The sequence below is a fragment of the Phasianus colchicus genome, chromosome 1 (assembly GCF_987193195.1).
Source record: "Phasianus colchicus chromosome 1, bPhaCol1.hap1.1, whole genome shotgun sequence".
Classification (NCBI taxonomy): domain Eukaryota; kingdom Metazoa; phylum Chordata; class Aves; order Galliformes; family Phasianidae; genus Phasianus; species Phasianus colchicus.
This window is the reverse complement of record NC_143436.1, coordinates 172,458,925-172,473,913: the sequence shown is the minus strand read 5'-3', so window position 1 is coordinate 172,473,913 and position 14,989 is coordinate 172,458,925. Positions and strand designations below refer to the sequence as shown.

The following is a 14,989-nucleotide window of genomic DNA, read 5'->3' as shown; positions in this document are numbered from 1 at the left end:
ACAGAACTGAAGACCAACTTTTATCTGGTCTGTATATACCATACGTAAAATTAATTCAGACTTCAGCTAGGAAATTGATATGGTTCTTAGTGCTACGTTTCACAGTTTAGCACTCTGTCTCAAATGCTCTGAAATCTTATTAGTGTTAAAATATCCTAAATCAGGTTTTTATTCTGCTCTTAGGATTTCATTGTGAATATTAAACTTTTCATAATTGTAATACAATACTTCAGACAGCAGAGGCTGCACAAGTTTCTTAGCTGTTAGGAAGTCTGTGGTGTCTTATCTGCAATCTAATCTGGTTTGATGATGATTTGGTCATCCCAGTTGTGCACGACAGTTTGCATTATTGTTAGAAAGAATGTAAGAAAATAACACACTGATGTAATCTGCATTATTTTTTTCCAAGTGGACTTTGTGAACTGGTCTTCTAGACAAAAAACTCAGTATACTCATATCCTGTGTTAACTTGCTAAATAAGTATCTTTCCAGATCTCATGCCATTTCAGTAATGGGCACTGCAGCTTTTAAATGAATAAGCTTCTGAGCCAGAATTTAAACCATAATCTTCTAAGTTACTGTGATGTGGAGATTACAAAGCACATTTCCTACAAAGCAACTTCAGAAGCAATAGTATAGCGGGTAAATCAGTGACATTCAAGACAATCATACTCAGGACTTTTTAATACTGCCTGCAGCACCGTTGAGCCTCAATATATTTGAATTTTGTTTGCCAGTTTTTAAGATCTATGATTAAGAACTATGATTCTGAACAATCTGAAATGTAGGATAATGTTTTCTTTCTCCTTTGGCTTTTCTTTCAGTCTCTAAGATTGAAAGAAACCCCATAAAGCCTAAAAGATATCTAGAGCAAAAGAAGCTCCTTCCACAACTATTAAAGCTAAAACCACCATAAAAGGAAAAACTGACTTACATTTAGTCAATAAATGTTAAGGAAAATATGCCCTACCACAGCGTTTACTCCCAAATGAAATATTAGCTCGACTTTGCAGTATTATAAAAGGTTGGAAAAAAGATTTGCATCCCATAGGCTATTGTTTTGCTCTTCATCAGGAAAGTTCATGGTTTTTTTTCTTCTCATTCCACAGCTGCTGATGAAAGCATCCAAGTAGGAGCCCATCGACATTTCCTGAAGCGCTCCTCTTGCACACTGAACATGGTAGTTGGCAAATGGTACCTTCTCATGGGGAAAGATGGGCAAACTGTCGATTGCAACAACAAGTAAGTGCAATAGTTTCTGAGCCACAGAGGCTGCTAGCACAGATCATGGATCCAGCTGATACTCAAACTGCTGGAATGCTTCCAGAAAGCAAAGGGAGGGCCAGATTTCTACAGGACTGATTCTGCTTGCTTCTGTAAAATGCAGAGTATCAGCCTAAAGTCAAAAGGGCAGATGTGGGAAACAGTTGAGCCGCTTAAATCTATAAATGTACAGCCAGATTCTCACATTTCTAAGAATCAAAATCTGGCCCTTCTTCCACTGGGTTAAAAACTCACAGCTGAAAGGAAGAATGGGAAATGCTGCATCATTCCTTATACTGCAAATGTCCCTACACAGTTTATGCATTTGCAAAAGAAATGGGTAGAACTATATCAAAGAGCAGCACTCAAAGTTTCTGTTACATCATGCGTGCACATAGCTCATCATTCTCACTTCTCATTGTCACACTCGAATATAAAAAGGAGAATTTATTTGAGGAGAAATTTAGTCTATCCTTAATAAGTATTCAGTGAGGAAGGCATCTTAAATATTTAATTCCTCAGGACAGAACTGGAGAAAAGGTAGTGCCTTTGAAAGCTTCCAGGATGGAGACTATCTCAGTGAAATTGTAAGCACCACTTCCTGCAATCCTAAAACAACCCCCCACCGTATCTAATGACATCAGTGTGAGTGCTAAACTTAGAGAGACTGATAAAGACCATATTTTTGGTGCTATTCCACGAAAATACAATAGAAACTCAGTCCAAGCTTACTGGTATCTCTCAAAACACAAGTATACCCACATTTGTCCCAGCTTGACAGTGATTATCTTGCTAAACTCAAGTCAAAGCTCAGTTAGCCTCCTGGTGGAATGAGCTTTCAGACAAGCTTTATGACTAGTGTGACTCCTCCCGATCTCAGAGGTGCCTTGATGGAGGAGGGCAGCCTCACACGGTTTGTGCCGTCCTGTTTCTCTCTGTAAACACTGATGACTCACTTCCTTTACTCAGGATGCAGTACTTCCTTGACTCACAAGCCTGGGTGGAGAAAATTCCAGAAGAAAGGGAGTGCCACACCACCCGTAACCGGCAAGCCTGTGCTCACCTGCAGAGCTTCCTGAACAAGTCTGACAACATCTGTCTCTTCTGAAAGGTTGCTTTGCTCCTCGCATCCCACCTGTGTGACTGCAACTCAGCTCCTTCCTGATTTTTTCTTGTAAATCCTGTACATCAGAGATGCACCAGAGACACCACAGAGCTGTTTCTGTTGCTGTTTTTCGTTTAGTGGTGTATTGCTGAATGGGATATCTTCTTGTAGATCTACATATGGGGGCAATATGATAAAAATTGCAGCTATTCTACTGTTTATTGAGTTTACTGCACCCTATGCTGGTGAAGAGGGAGCAGAAACTTCTGCTACCTGACCCATTACTCAGTGGTGTAATTATACTGGAGGGGATCAAATGAAAAAGGGTTTTTTTAATAGAACATTTGTCTTGCAGAGCTGATTGATTCCCTCCATTGTTGTCAGTGGACATTAAAGAGACCAAGAAATTTGCATGGGTCAGAAAGAAGGCTTGATATTTATGGGCTTACGAAATACAGCTTGCTGCCGAAATAAAAGATATTAGCACTCATGCTTCAGCACATTGTTTCTGTGAGAGCTCATATGGGGAAACAAATGAACCCACTTGTACTCACAATAGGATTCCCACATACAGTTTTTAAACTGGAACTGCCTCAGCATCAGGGATGGACAACTGGTCTGGATGTACCTGACGCCAGAGTTCTGCCTGGGCTGTCAGTGCTGGTAGCTCACTGAGTTGTTTTCCAACTCTATTCTGTAGTCACATATCTTTCAAGCTTTTCCTTCCCATAGTTTAATTAATTTGCACTACTCTAAAGAAGGGATGCAGTCTGTGGCTGTATTTCTCTAAAGCATTGCTGCTTCTGCAGCGAGGAAAACAGCTCTGTAGTGGAGTTGCAACATTTGTCAGGCAAAGGCAGGAGGTTTCTCTTGTTGTAGTTATAAATGCTTCTGCAAATGTCAAACTAATTTGACAGTGAAAAATAACCTCCAAATTCAAAACATCCCTTTTCTTAAAATAGGAGCATCTGCAGCAAATGTTAAGAAGGATGACTTTTGAATGTAGGTTTTTACACCTTTGATTTGCCAACAAAATGCCATTTGGAAGTCATTTCTGAAGCAGAGGTGCAATGAAAAGCTATGTTTGCTGTGCAGGTCACCATCCTCAGATGCTCATATCACTGCCTTTGTGCCAGAAGTTATTGAGTACAAAAATTTGCCACCTGGACTGCTTGCGCTATTCTGCAGCCAAAACAAGATGAGCCTGTATCAACAATACAATTAGTAGGCCCATGCTGATCTCATGAATTTGGAGCTAAATGACACTACTGTATAGAAGGGGCAGCAATGAGCCTTGTGTGTTTTCAGATTCACAGCAGAAGCACCCTCCAGAGCACCTACACTGCAAGAGCCTTCAGATTCATATACAGCTAGCCTGTTGTGTGCCAGCCACATGAACTGCTCAGCTGTTTTTGAAGGCCATAAACTCAGCATTAATGCTGGATAAATTCAGGAGTGCCCCCCAGTCAGCTGCAGGGCATTGCATGGATGGAAGGTGGGGAAGGCTCTTTCTACAAAAACCTGCACCACCACTTCATGACATCTGTAAGGTGGGTTAGTAAACCTCTTGTGGATGAAAATGAGACACTTAAATTAACATAGAACAATTTGTTTTGCAGAGGCTTGCATCAGCTTTCAAATATAAGAAATGTGATTGTAATACATGGACATATATTCTCATTCCTTTGTTACAGAGCTTATAGAAATATCAGTGATATGGCAAAATTCAGATGAGGTCAGTAAAGCTACTGCTGATTTTTACTTATCTAAGGTTGGAGATCAGGCCCTGAGCAACCTGGTCTAGTACTTAATCTAGTGGTTGGCAATCCTGCACATGGCAGAGGGATTGGAACTAGATGATCTTTGAGGTCTCTTCCAATCCAAGCCATTCTGCGATTCTGTGATAAAGAGTAAACTGTTCCACTGACATATCAATTATCCAGTAATTCTGTTGATAGTTAAGAAGTAATACTAAGCATACTAAGGTTATGGCCAAATCCTTTCTTCTGCTCCCTGGGACTTGAATTATGCACCAGCATCTGACCCTTCTGCTGCGTGGAGTAGATTTGTAAGCTCATCAGGAGCTCAAGGTTCTTGCTTAGCAGACAAATCGCCAAATAATTGCTACACTCAAGCACGTGCAGTATGCAGTGAAAGCATCAATAAATTTTCCTATTAGGTCTAACACGTATTTTACATAATTTCCTCCTTTTCATCTCAAGATGAGTCTAAGATAAAACAGCTCAGTGCCTGAACTTGCAACTCTCTTTTCTCAAATGCAGTCTCCCCTTGGGAGAGCTATGTGTGGTTATTAAACTATTTTTTTATTTTTATTTTCCTCTACTTTGGTAATCTGGAACTCTTTGCTTCCTGAGAAACCCTTTTGATCTTTCAACCCAAGCAGCTAGTGTAGATCAATCTCTATCCCCCTCTATTTTTCTGCCCCAAACCATCAAGCAAATTAATAGGCAGAGGGAAGACAATAGTGGAATTATTCTCTGCTGCGACAGTTGTCAACGTTTGCAGGTAGCGCAGCTGAAGACCTGCTGGAGACTCAGCCAGCACCATGGAGGCCTGCTTGAGGGCTTTAGAGGCATTCATCTCTCCCTCTGCTGCCACAACCTGTGATGTAAAAGAAATAGAAATGGCATTGCAACACTGGCAACATTACAATGAGGAGGAGACAGAAGCACTTGTGTGCCCAGAAGAAAGATACAGGACATTGTAGATTGGAGGCATAGCCGTGGGTCTCACCTTAGCTCTTGCTTCTCGTGTGGCCTCTGCTTCGGCTGCCATCACCCTCTGCATGGCCACAGGAATCCTGACATCTTTGATCTCCACACGAGCCACTTTGATTCCCCACTGCTCCGTGGCACTGTCAAGTATGGCCTTGGAGACAAACACAATACCCAGCAAAAGAGCACAGGGGGAGCAGGAAGAACTCTGTGGGGTTTACTGTGCCAACATCAACAGAAGGAAAGGCAGACTATGGGAAGATGGAACCCTACCAAGGTGTTGGCACACATAGTGGTGTGAGCACAGCAGGTACCCCAGCCTTATGAAATTCTTGCTAATCTCTGATGTGAGATACTGGTTGATACTTGAAGGTTTTCCCTATGTAAGACTTTTGTAGGGGATCATCCCTACCCTTCCCAAAGCTACCCTCTTTTTAGGTAGGCACTTTTCTTATTTACAAACTAATACTTTAAGGGTCTTTCAGAATGTTATTATGTTGTCAATGCACAAGCACGTTATTGGCAAATAATATATCACAGTCCCACAGCACTCAGGATCTGCGCTGGCCATCATGATAGAAGGTACAAGAACTCCGTTGAGGGTCTGCTTAGGGTGGAGTTTCTCACAAAAAGCAGTCTTCCTTCCTATTGCTTGCAGCCAACTTTGGGCAAAGACTGCATACGCTGATTTATTCAACTCATCAGATAATTTCAGCATCTTCATTGCTATTTGGTAGGAAATAACTCTTCTACAACAATCTAGGGAAATACCTTTCCAGTAATTCTTTCTTACTTCGAGTAATGAGAAGTATAACTGAAAGAACCATATAGGATTTTTTTTCTATTGTTAAAGAAAATGAATGAGATTATTTCTGATTCTCTGCTGCCCAGAACTAACTTCCACGCTTGACAGTAAACCCAAGATCTACCTGGATACTGTGTGCAATCTCTTCTCGACCAGCCAGGAGCTGAGCCAAGGTCTGTGTACCCAGCACATTTCTCAGGGTTGTCTGTGCCAATAGGAAGGTGGCTGAATGTACGTTGTTGACATTGGCAACAGCACAGACTGCACTGTGGATCCTGTAGTACACCACCCCGTCCACCTGAGTAGTAACAGCATCTTTTGTGAGAATCTGTGTTGGAGAAACATACAGGATTAGAACAGTATCCAGTAGGGCACAATTGGACGAGGAAGGGGAGTCATAATCATTCTTTTTCCTTTAGTGAAGAACAGACCCTGATAATTCATGGAAACTAATACCTTCTGGTTTCTTTGGCATTACCCCCCCGCAAGAGGTGACTTCAAAGAAGTCATCCTGCATCACCAACAATTTAAATTAGGGCAAAATGTTCTACATAGCTTTTAAACAACTGTTTCATTAGTAAGTAAATCTCATCACCTGCACGAATTTCATCTGCAATGATAAATTATAGTTATCCTGTTCCTTCCCTGTAGAAAGGGCCAGAACTGATTTCATACATTGCATGGAGTTTGTTAAAGCAGTGCTACTTTCTCTAAACAATGTATTTGTGAGAATCACCAAAAATTAAAGCAAAAGAGAAAAGCAAAGCGCAAAAATAGTGAAAAGAAATTCTGAAAGATATTTCAGTATTCCTAAAGGAATTGTCTCATATTCTTCCAGTGAAAGGAGATGTAAGTGCCTGCACTTCAGCTTGGAGAAGAGAAGGCTGTGGGGTGACCTCATTGCAGCCTTTCAGTTTCTATAAACTGGAGGGGAGTCAACCCTTTGAAAGGGTAGATAACAGCAGGACAAGGTAAAATGGTTTTAAGTTGAGGGAGGGGAAGTTCTTTATTATGAGAGTGGTGAGGCGCTGGAACAGGCTGCCCAGAGAGATTGTGGATGCCCCATCCCTGGAGGCGTTCAAGGCCAGGTTGGATGGGGCCCTGGGCAGCCTGGTCTATTATCAAATGGGGAGGTTGGTGGCCCTACCTGCAGCAGGGGCTTGAATCTTGATGATCCTTAAGGTCCCTTCCAACCCAGGCCATTATATGATTCTATGATTCTGTACCTCAGCAAGCAGCTAGTTACAGCAGAGCACTAATGACTCTCCATGACTGCTCCCCTTCTCAGAGTCTCTTGCCTGCAATTAAGTGCTTCATGGAAGCTCTGCCAACATTTGCAGAAGCCTTGCCAAAAGCTGCTAAATCTCATACAGTACAAGTATGTAACCATCATCCTTCCTGCTTTCTGTTTTTGGGGAGCCACCACACGCACCCCTGCAACCTTGCTTCTCTTGTCTCAGCTGTCTTCTATTCAGAGCCCAAATCCCATCTTTATTCTTTAACTAGCACATCAGTAAGGGGAGTTTGCTTGGTCTATAATGATGCATCTGCAGGTCTTCATAAGTAGGTGTTTTGTAAGGTCTCTGGAAGTGCGGAGGCAAAGCAAATAAGCCAAAATCTATAGGGTAGCTCACAGCTGCAAGACTAGAAAGCACCCACATCATTTTTGATCTTGCCATGAATCAGCTTTGTTTTGTTTCTTATCTAGATGGCTGCTGGAAAATAGTTACCTCTTGTGGAGGAATGTTACACGTAACAGTTCTAAGGTCAACCTTGATAAACGTATCTGTACATGGAAGTATGAGAATCAAACCTGAAATAAAGAAATAATTAGATGAAACACTTGCATCTGAGAGCTGTCTTGAGCCTGGTGCCTGTACAAAGCAAGCAGATGGAAATAGGGTGGGGAAAGAACCAACAAGCTGTGCAGCACTTTATTACTACAGCTGTCCTTCTACTGCAAAAGGTGACAGCAGTGAAGTTTTGCATTTTCAAATAATATAGGGAAATGCAGACATCTGCAAATGATGTGAACTTATTAGACCTTAATGGGTTAGAGCTGTGGTCTGGGAATGGATAGACATCATTCTGGTTTCAAATCTGCCGTGAGACTTGTGGCGAAAATTCCATCCTTGCTTTTGCTAACTCCATTCTCTCAGCCATAACACATTTGCAGCATGTGTGCCCATCCAGGAAAGGCACCTTCATCCAGAGTCTTCCACCACCTTTAGGCCCTCAGGTTAGGAGAAACACTGTCCTTAGATCTGAACAGTCGTGTGAAGCAGTCCCCACTCTCCCATCATGAAAGCAGGAGCCTTGACAAAGTTCTTCCTATTTCTGCACCATATTTGGCTGCCCAGAGCCATGCAGAGAAGCTCTGTGCTTGCCCAATGGCTGGCTGTTATTCAAGATGAAAGACACCATCTGAAAAGTTTTTTTTCTTATTATTTCGACTTCCAATCTGACCAGTTTATTGCACAGATGTGGTTGCTGCACCAATGCAAATTGCTGGCATTGCTGGGTTTCTTTATTTGCAATTTGCAGCCTGATCCCATGCAAACGTAATGAACTCTGGGTAGATGAAGTCTGGGAAGGCCCCTGTACTGTATGTTTATAGTTTTACAGAATTGAACACAGATAAAGTGCTGGCAAGAACATGTAGTGTTGGAAGTGAAGTACAAAGAGAATCATCACAGTCGCTGAGCTGAAGATTGCATTTAAACCTCCCAGAACTCTCTCTAGAATCTGCAGCTTACGTTCAACCTTCAGTCATCCAATCTACTGAACAGCAAAGCCACAACAGCTCTTCAATCAGAAGGCCTTCAACTAGAAGCCTTTTTGACCTTCTGTGCTGTTCTCTGTGGAATGACATTACCTTCTATTTAGAAAAGCAAAAGTTCTGCAGGCAAAAACCTGCAGCAGAGAACCTCCTCATTCCCTGTATGCTTTGAAGAAGGATTTCATGGACTTCTGCATTTCTCCTTGGGATTACAGTGCATCCTAATAGAGTAAAACTGCATGCATTCACCTGGTCCCTTGGCTTTCTTAGACAGTATACGTCCCAGCCGAAATACAACAGCACGTTCATATTCTCTGACAACCTAGGAAAACATTTCAAAGTTAGAATTTTACAACTAATCCTATTCATGCTCTCTGGCATGACTTTTTTTTTTTTTTTTTTTTTTTTTAATCTATAACATCCATATTAAATGTGAAAAAATACAGTCAACATAGGGTCAACAAAGCTGCAAGTTACCAAGCATTTTATGTTTTCTCACATCATTGCTGGAAAAACTGAGACTTTGGCCCCGTGAATAAGTCATAAAACAGATCAAATATTCAAGAAATGCTGCTGATTTAATAAGGCTGACCACGGCTTTTTCAACACCAGTGCTACAAGCAGAGGAGTTGTAGGCAGAGTATACCAACAGAACGTCTACAGAACTATTTCAGATAGTAAGACTACCCATGGTATGGTGCTAAGGGCAATCACTCTGGTAATTCAGCCCTAAAAACTTCTTTAAATTAGTCATATCATGCCCATGTCTTGAAGGGACGGTGGGCTTAGGTTGTATAGTCCCTCTGTGTGGGGGCTTACTCGTTTTTCCATTAGTACCTGTTATTTGCTGTTGCTGGCAGCATCGAATGTGAGTTCTTCAAAAAAGTTTGTAGATTTATTCTCTCAGGGTTGTTTTAGAGCAGGGAAGCTTCATTGACTATGGAAGTTGATATGCTAAGAAGTCAAATGAGGTTTTGTTGATACAGAAAGTCAGTGGAAATACAGGAATATCTCGGTTTCTGAACACATCTGCACTGCAAAGCCTTCTTATTTCCAGAAAGTGAATGGGGAATGTTTGAACAAATAGAAAAGAGCGGCAACAATAACAATGGAGATCCTTTTGGTGCCCCAGATCCCACTAGCTTACCTTGATACACGCCCAGATGGAAATAGGAAAGGTTATGAGCACCAACAGGAAAGATATGGAAACCAGGATCCATCCACAGACACCAATTCCTTCCCGCCTGTCGGCTATAAAACAATATGAAAGAGGAGCAAAATGAATGTAAATCCTGAAAAGAGTTGTCAGAGGAATGCAGACCTAGCCAACTGCAATCACTATGGAATGCAAAGTCCACAGAGTCAGTCCCTCTCTCCTCCCTCTCAGCACTCACTGAAAGCCAAATACATAACCAAAGATCCAGCCATATATATATTTCTCCTGCATGAAAGGTTAAAAGATTTTGTAGCAGAGGAGAAACAGGAAGAGTGAAAGGCATTGCCAAAGCTGGGGACTTGGAGAAATAAAAGATCAGGTAGAATATCCGCATGGATATGAATCACTGAGAAAGTGTGTTACACCTGGGTAGGAGATCTAGTTTGTACAAAACAGATAAGAAAAATAAGGGGAACTCCTCCATCTTTAGATAGAGGTTTTGAAGGATACTGACAGACCAGTCCATCCACTGGAAGACAAGCTGCCAGTGGTTGTCTAAGTGCACACCCAGGAACTGTGGGTAGGTTTCTCATTGCACTTAGCTCTTCTCATCAAAATTTAATTATTTTAGTGCCTGAAGGGAAGGTGGTAGTGAGTTGCTGTTCATGTACTAGAAGTCTGGGAGGATCTTTGTAGGGGAAAGTGGACCAAGAAGCTGCTGCTCTTCGATGAGATCAGAAACTGGAGCTGCAGAAACCCTCACAGCAGAGGCAGAGCGTGAGAAATGGATGTCATGAAACCTGCCATGAGGGCAGAGCACTGCAGTGTCAACCAAATCCTGCTGAATGCAAAAATGTCTTGGACCAGGAGAGCTGCAAAGAAAGCAAAAGATGCAAGGATACCAGTGGGGCTTGTCCGAAGGGTTGCCAGGTTTGAGGTCCACATGAGTCTGTTTCCTTTCTGACTTGTGCTGTTCTTAAAAACAAATCCACTCCCATGCTGATGCAAATATGCAATGTGTTTTTTGATGTTACCTCAGGGGTGTAAGGCAATGCTGGAAATTTCTCACATTAAATAAACTTAATGTACAGACAGAAACTGATAAATAGGAAGAAAAACATATATATACTTTGTGAAAAAAACTTGCCACCACATTGGACAGTGTGAGGTTACCTGATCAGTGAGGCACGAGGCAACAGACCAGCACACTGGGAGGACAGGTTTGTTGGAAAACCCCCACGATCCTGCAGGAAACACGAAGTCCTCCCACAGTGCTTTCCTCTTGGAGGAAACTCTTTGCAGAGCTCCTCGGAGGCTGCAGCGAGGAACCCACCTTAACTACACACCTGGGTGTTACAACTTTGCTCCTTGCTGTTTTCCCTTCTGAGATCCTCGCTGGAGATTTAACCACTCACACTGAAGTATGTGTCCAATAGGGCCAAGCTTTGGGATACGGACCTGCTGCCCTGGGATCCTGGCATCCCTCTTGACCCTTCCCAACTGTTAATAATGTATATTCCCTGGTTGCTTAATGAGATATCATCAGTCATTCCATAGTCACTGGTAGGAATGATTTGAGGAGCTCCCCTGTGTAAATTACCATGCAGACTCTAAGGTCATGTGCTTGAAAACAGGACTGTTGAGATTTCACATGAAAACCTTTAACCCTTTCACTGCCGCTGTTCCTCACATTACACCAAGAGTGTGTCAGGCTATAGCAGGTACATGAAGTGCCAGCAGTTGACTGTCTTCTGATCAGTGGAAACTGATCTATGAAAATTGTGGATTGGGCATCATTCATAATTCTTAATCAAAAGCTTGGAGAAATTTATCACGAAGGAGCATTCTGTTCACCAGCAGACAACATTCTGCCCTGTCCCTATTTCACTTAAATGACTAGCATGGCGAAAGGTGCCTGAAAATCTTTTTCTCCAGTGCCAGCCTTTGCCATGAAGCCCCCTCAAAAGCTGATTTTGGATGGTAGCATCATCTGCCATCACCCACATGAGACCACTGTGAGGATGGATAGGAATGATACACATCTGATAGGACTGACACAATCCAGAGAGGTGGGACTATCTGGGAACAAATGCCTTTGCAGGTCAGTATTCAAACAGAGAGGTCATAATATCACTCATCATAACTACAGCTAAAAAGCACCCACCCATCCAAAACTTGACAAAGTATGACTGACTCGTCCATGAGACCTGTCCTGGGGATCCTGATGCCAGCTAAAAGCATTGATTCCAATGAGAAAAGCAGGATATAAAGATACACCTGTTCACTATACAATAGCGATCTAGTCTCCAAAGACCATCGCAGATGTACTCTGATAATTCCAAAATTTCCAACCATTTACCCACACGACTAATGGGAGTTTCTACTAAAACACAATAGTGAAGAATAAACCCAGTAACCCAACATGCCAGTGACTTAGTTTTGCTGCACCTGTGAATTGATTACAATAGCCATGACCAGCAGAAACGTTCCTTGTATCTGCAGTCCACAGCAAACTAAAAGGTGCCTCTGACTTCTGTAACCATTACGAACGCTTTTTCTTTCCACAAGCACCCAAACCAACCCTGCTGTCCCCACACTTGTCCCACTGCACCACCCATTCTTATGCCCACAGTGATGGAAACAGCAAACATTGCCCCAAACAACTTTGGTTTGGTAACAGTTCCTTTGCTTGACGAGAGCACTAGGTGCTCCTCACACAAGCCCAACCACATTAAGTTCCCTTTTGGGGCTGAAAATCCCTACCATTCTTCATTTATTCACATCTTTCCTTTTCCACCTCATCCCTGCATTTACCAAAAGCTGGATGTTTCAGTCCCTGGGGTCATTTTCCTGGAAGGTAAATGCTGAAGCATGGTGGCAGTGCAGTAGGAGGTATTTTGCCCCACCACTTACGGTGGCAGATAATGGATTTTCATCTCTAGCCCATATGGGAGATTTACAACGAATGCTTGATTACAAATGTATTCTTCTTGTTTGATTTTCATTGAGAAAAACATAACCATGCACAAAAGGATGATGCTTACCAATTAGATGTTCTATGTTGTTTTTCTTGGGTGTCTCTTCTGTGGGATCCATCTCATTCCAGGGAAGTTCTGATCCTCTCACAGAGAGGGCAGCAACATACCTCAACACAGCACAGCGCCCATGATGCACCAAAGAGGGAAGCACAGGGAGAGAAGGAGAAATCCCCACCTGTATCGGAGTCCTCTGGGAGTTAGTTACCCTGGTGAGGAGGGCATGTTTACAAAAACAAAGACTTGTGGATCACCGTTGCCTCTGATGTAATTCCATGCTCTTCTGTGGCAGCCTTTTGGCTGGGGAAATAAATGGCTCAGCTGATTTTAAACCATGCAGTATCCAAACTAGAAATTAGTGAATCACAGAAATATTTATCAGCGCAGATTTAAAAACAAAAAACAAAAAACAACAAACCAAACAAATAAAAAGACAAAACTGAAAGAAATCTAATGTGTATGGATTGAGTACTGTTCATCTGCTGCTCGCTTTTTAGTAGGCAAAGTGCCCATGCTGTGTGGAATTTATCTTCAGACATTTCTTGATACTTAACATCACAGTAGGTAGAACCCCCTTGTCTCAGATAACCAAAAAACTCCAGCAGGAACACTTTAGCTCCAAAGGCTTTTAACATTTTTTTTCTGCAAATAAGTTTTCTTTCATTTCTAAAACTTCCCTTTCAATACGGGCATCAAAGTATAACGGAGACAAGAAGAAATGGTTTCAAACTAAAAGAGGGGAGATTTAGACTGGACATAGTAAGTTTTTACAATAAGAGTGGTGAGGCACTGGCACAAGTTGCCCTGATAGGTGGTGGATGCCCCATCCCTTCAGACACCCTAGGTCAGGCTGGAGCAGCTCTGAGCACCTGATGGAGCTGTAGGTGTCCCTGTTCATTGCAGGGCAGTTGGACCAGATGGCCTTTCAGGGTTCCTTCCATAGTAATTTTAGCAAAGCATTTTAGGCTAAGCCATATTGGAAGACTGCAGCAGCAGAAAGTAGCCTTATCAAAGGACACAAAGCAGTTATTTGAGAAGAAAATAAGGCATATTTTTTCATATGTAGTCTTTGACTTTACGTACAGCCACATTAATTCTATGGTTATTTTCTGTGGACAGCCATTACCTCAAGCATCTTGGAAGATCTGGTTCCAGCTTCATTTCATACCAGCATTTATCTATGTCAGTAACTACATTGGTCCCAGATGGGTTATTCAACACTGATTGCTTCCCAGAGAATTCTCTTCCAGTTTCAGAAAGCTTTAACCTACCCTTGCTGAATGGATGTTTGAAGTTACAGTGGAAACTATAAGCACAGCTTGCAAAACTGTGACTCACGTGTTTATCTCACTATTCTCCCCAGTATCACAATATCTATATGAAGTTATTTGTTGCACTTCCCCAGCGATTTGGCCTCTTGGCTGTAAGATGAAACCTGCTCATAGAATCATACAATGGTTTGGGCTAGAAGGGGCCTTTAAGATCATCTAGTTCCAACCTCCTGCTATAGGCAGGGACACCTCTTTCTAGACCAGGTTGCTCACAGCCCCATCCAGCCTGGCCTTGAACATTTTCAATTTGGGAGCATTCACAACATCACTGGGCAACCTGTTCCAGTGTTTCACCACCCTCACAGTAAAGAATTTCTTCCTAATATCTAATCACAGTCTACCCCGTTCCAGTTTAAAACCAATTCCTCTTGTCCTGTCACTATATGCCTTTATAAAAAGTCCCTCCCCAGCTTTTCTGTAGTCCCCCTTCAGGTACTGGAGATGATCATGACAGGTGCCTACTAACAGGACAGCAGGTAAAAGAAATATATGCTCTTATTTAGGGAAAGGAAAATCTAACATGCAGAACTACCCTCATTTTATTATTTTGAAGTAACTCTTTTATAGTAAATAACTTCATTATTGCAGGTCATTTGAATACTACAGCCTACATAGCTGCTCACACCATGAGACAGATGAGCAAAACCTTCAAATCTAACAGAAGTAATTGCTCCCTGCTGTTTACTGAGAAGTCCCTGAGGTGCCTGTAAGTACAACTCCTGAAGGTGACAGAAGATGGTGTGTTTATTTGCTGTACAGGAACATTACTGTATTACTATT

General features: G+C 42.1%; 2 protein-coding genes across 2 annotated transcripts in view; one reads left to right on the top strand and one right to left on the bottom strand.

Moving 5' to 3' along the window:
- LOC116244169 (complement C4-like) overlaps nucleotides 1-3,146 on the top strand; it is a 52,505-nt gene extending 49,359 nt beyond the window's left edge. The window contains exons 41-42 of the mRNA XM_090132714.1: nucleotides 1,110-1,242; nucleotides 2,233-3,146. Of these exons, the coding sequence (XP_089988840.1) occupies nucleotides 1,110-1,242; nucleotides 2,233-2,371 (272 nt within the window). The 3' untranslated portion in view covers nucleotides 2,372-3,146. The remainder of the gene's footprint in view (nucleotides 1-1,109; nucleotides 1,243-2,232) is intronic.
- An 805-nt stretch (nucleotides 3,147-3,951) lies between these two features.
- Nucleotides 3,952-13,154, bottom strand: STOML3 (stomatin like 3). Its single transcript, XM_031615720.2, has 7 exons — nucleotides 12,888-13,154; nucleotides 9,835-9,938; nucleotides 8,937-9,009; nucleotides 7,639-7,721; nucleotides 6,033-6,236; nucleotides 5,123-5,257; nucleotides 3,952-4,990 (listed from the first exon to the last, which is right to left on the bottom strand). Exons 1-7 carry the CDS (start codon nucleotides 12,937-12,939, stop codon nucleotides 4,790-4,792), a joined length of 852 nt encoding a protein of 283 aa, XP_031471580.2. The 5' UTR covers nucleotides 12,940-13,154; the 3' UTR covers nucleotides 3,952-4,789.
- Between the last annotated feature and the right edge of the window lie 1,835 nt (nucleotides 13,155-14,989).

Coding starts and splice junctions, on each gene's coding strand:
- STOML3 (XM_031615720.2), bottom strand. CDS start 12,939: ATGGATCCCACAGAAGAGACACCCAAGAAAAACAACATAGAACATCTA. Junction 6,237..7,638: donor GTAACATTCCTCCACAAGAG/GTAACTATTTTC, acceptor TCTCCAACACAG/ATTCTCACAAAAGATGCTGT. Junction 4,991..5,122: donor CACGAGAAGCAAGAGCTAAG/GTGAGACCCACG, acceptor TTTACATCACAG/GTTGTGGCAGCAGAGGGAGA.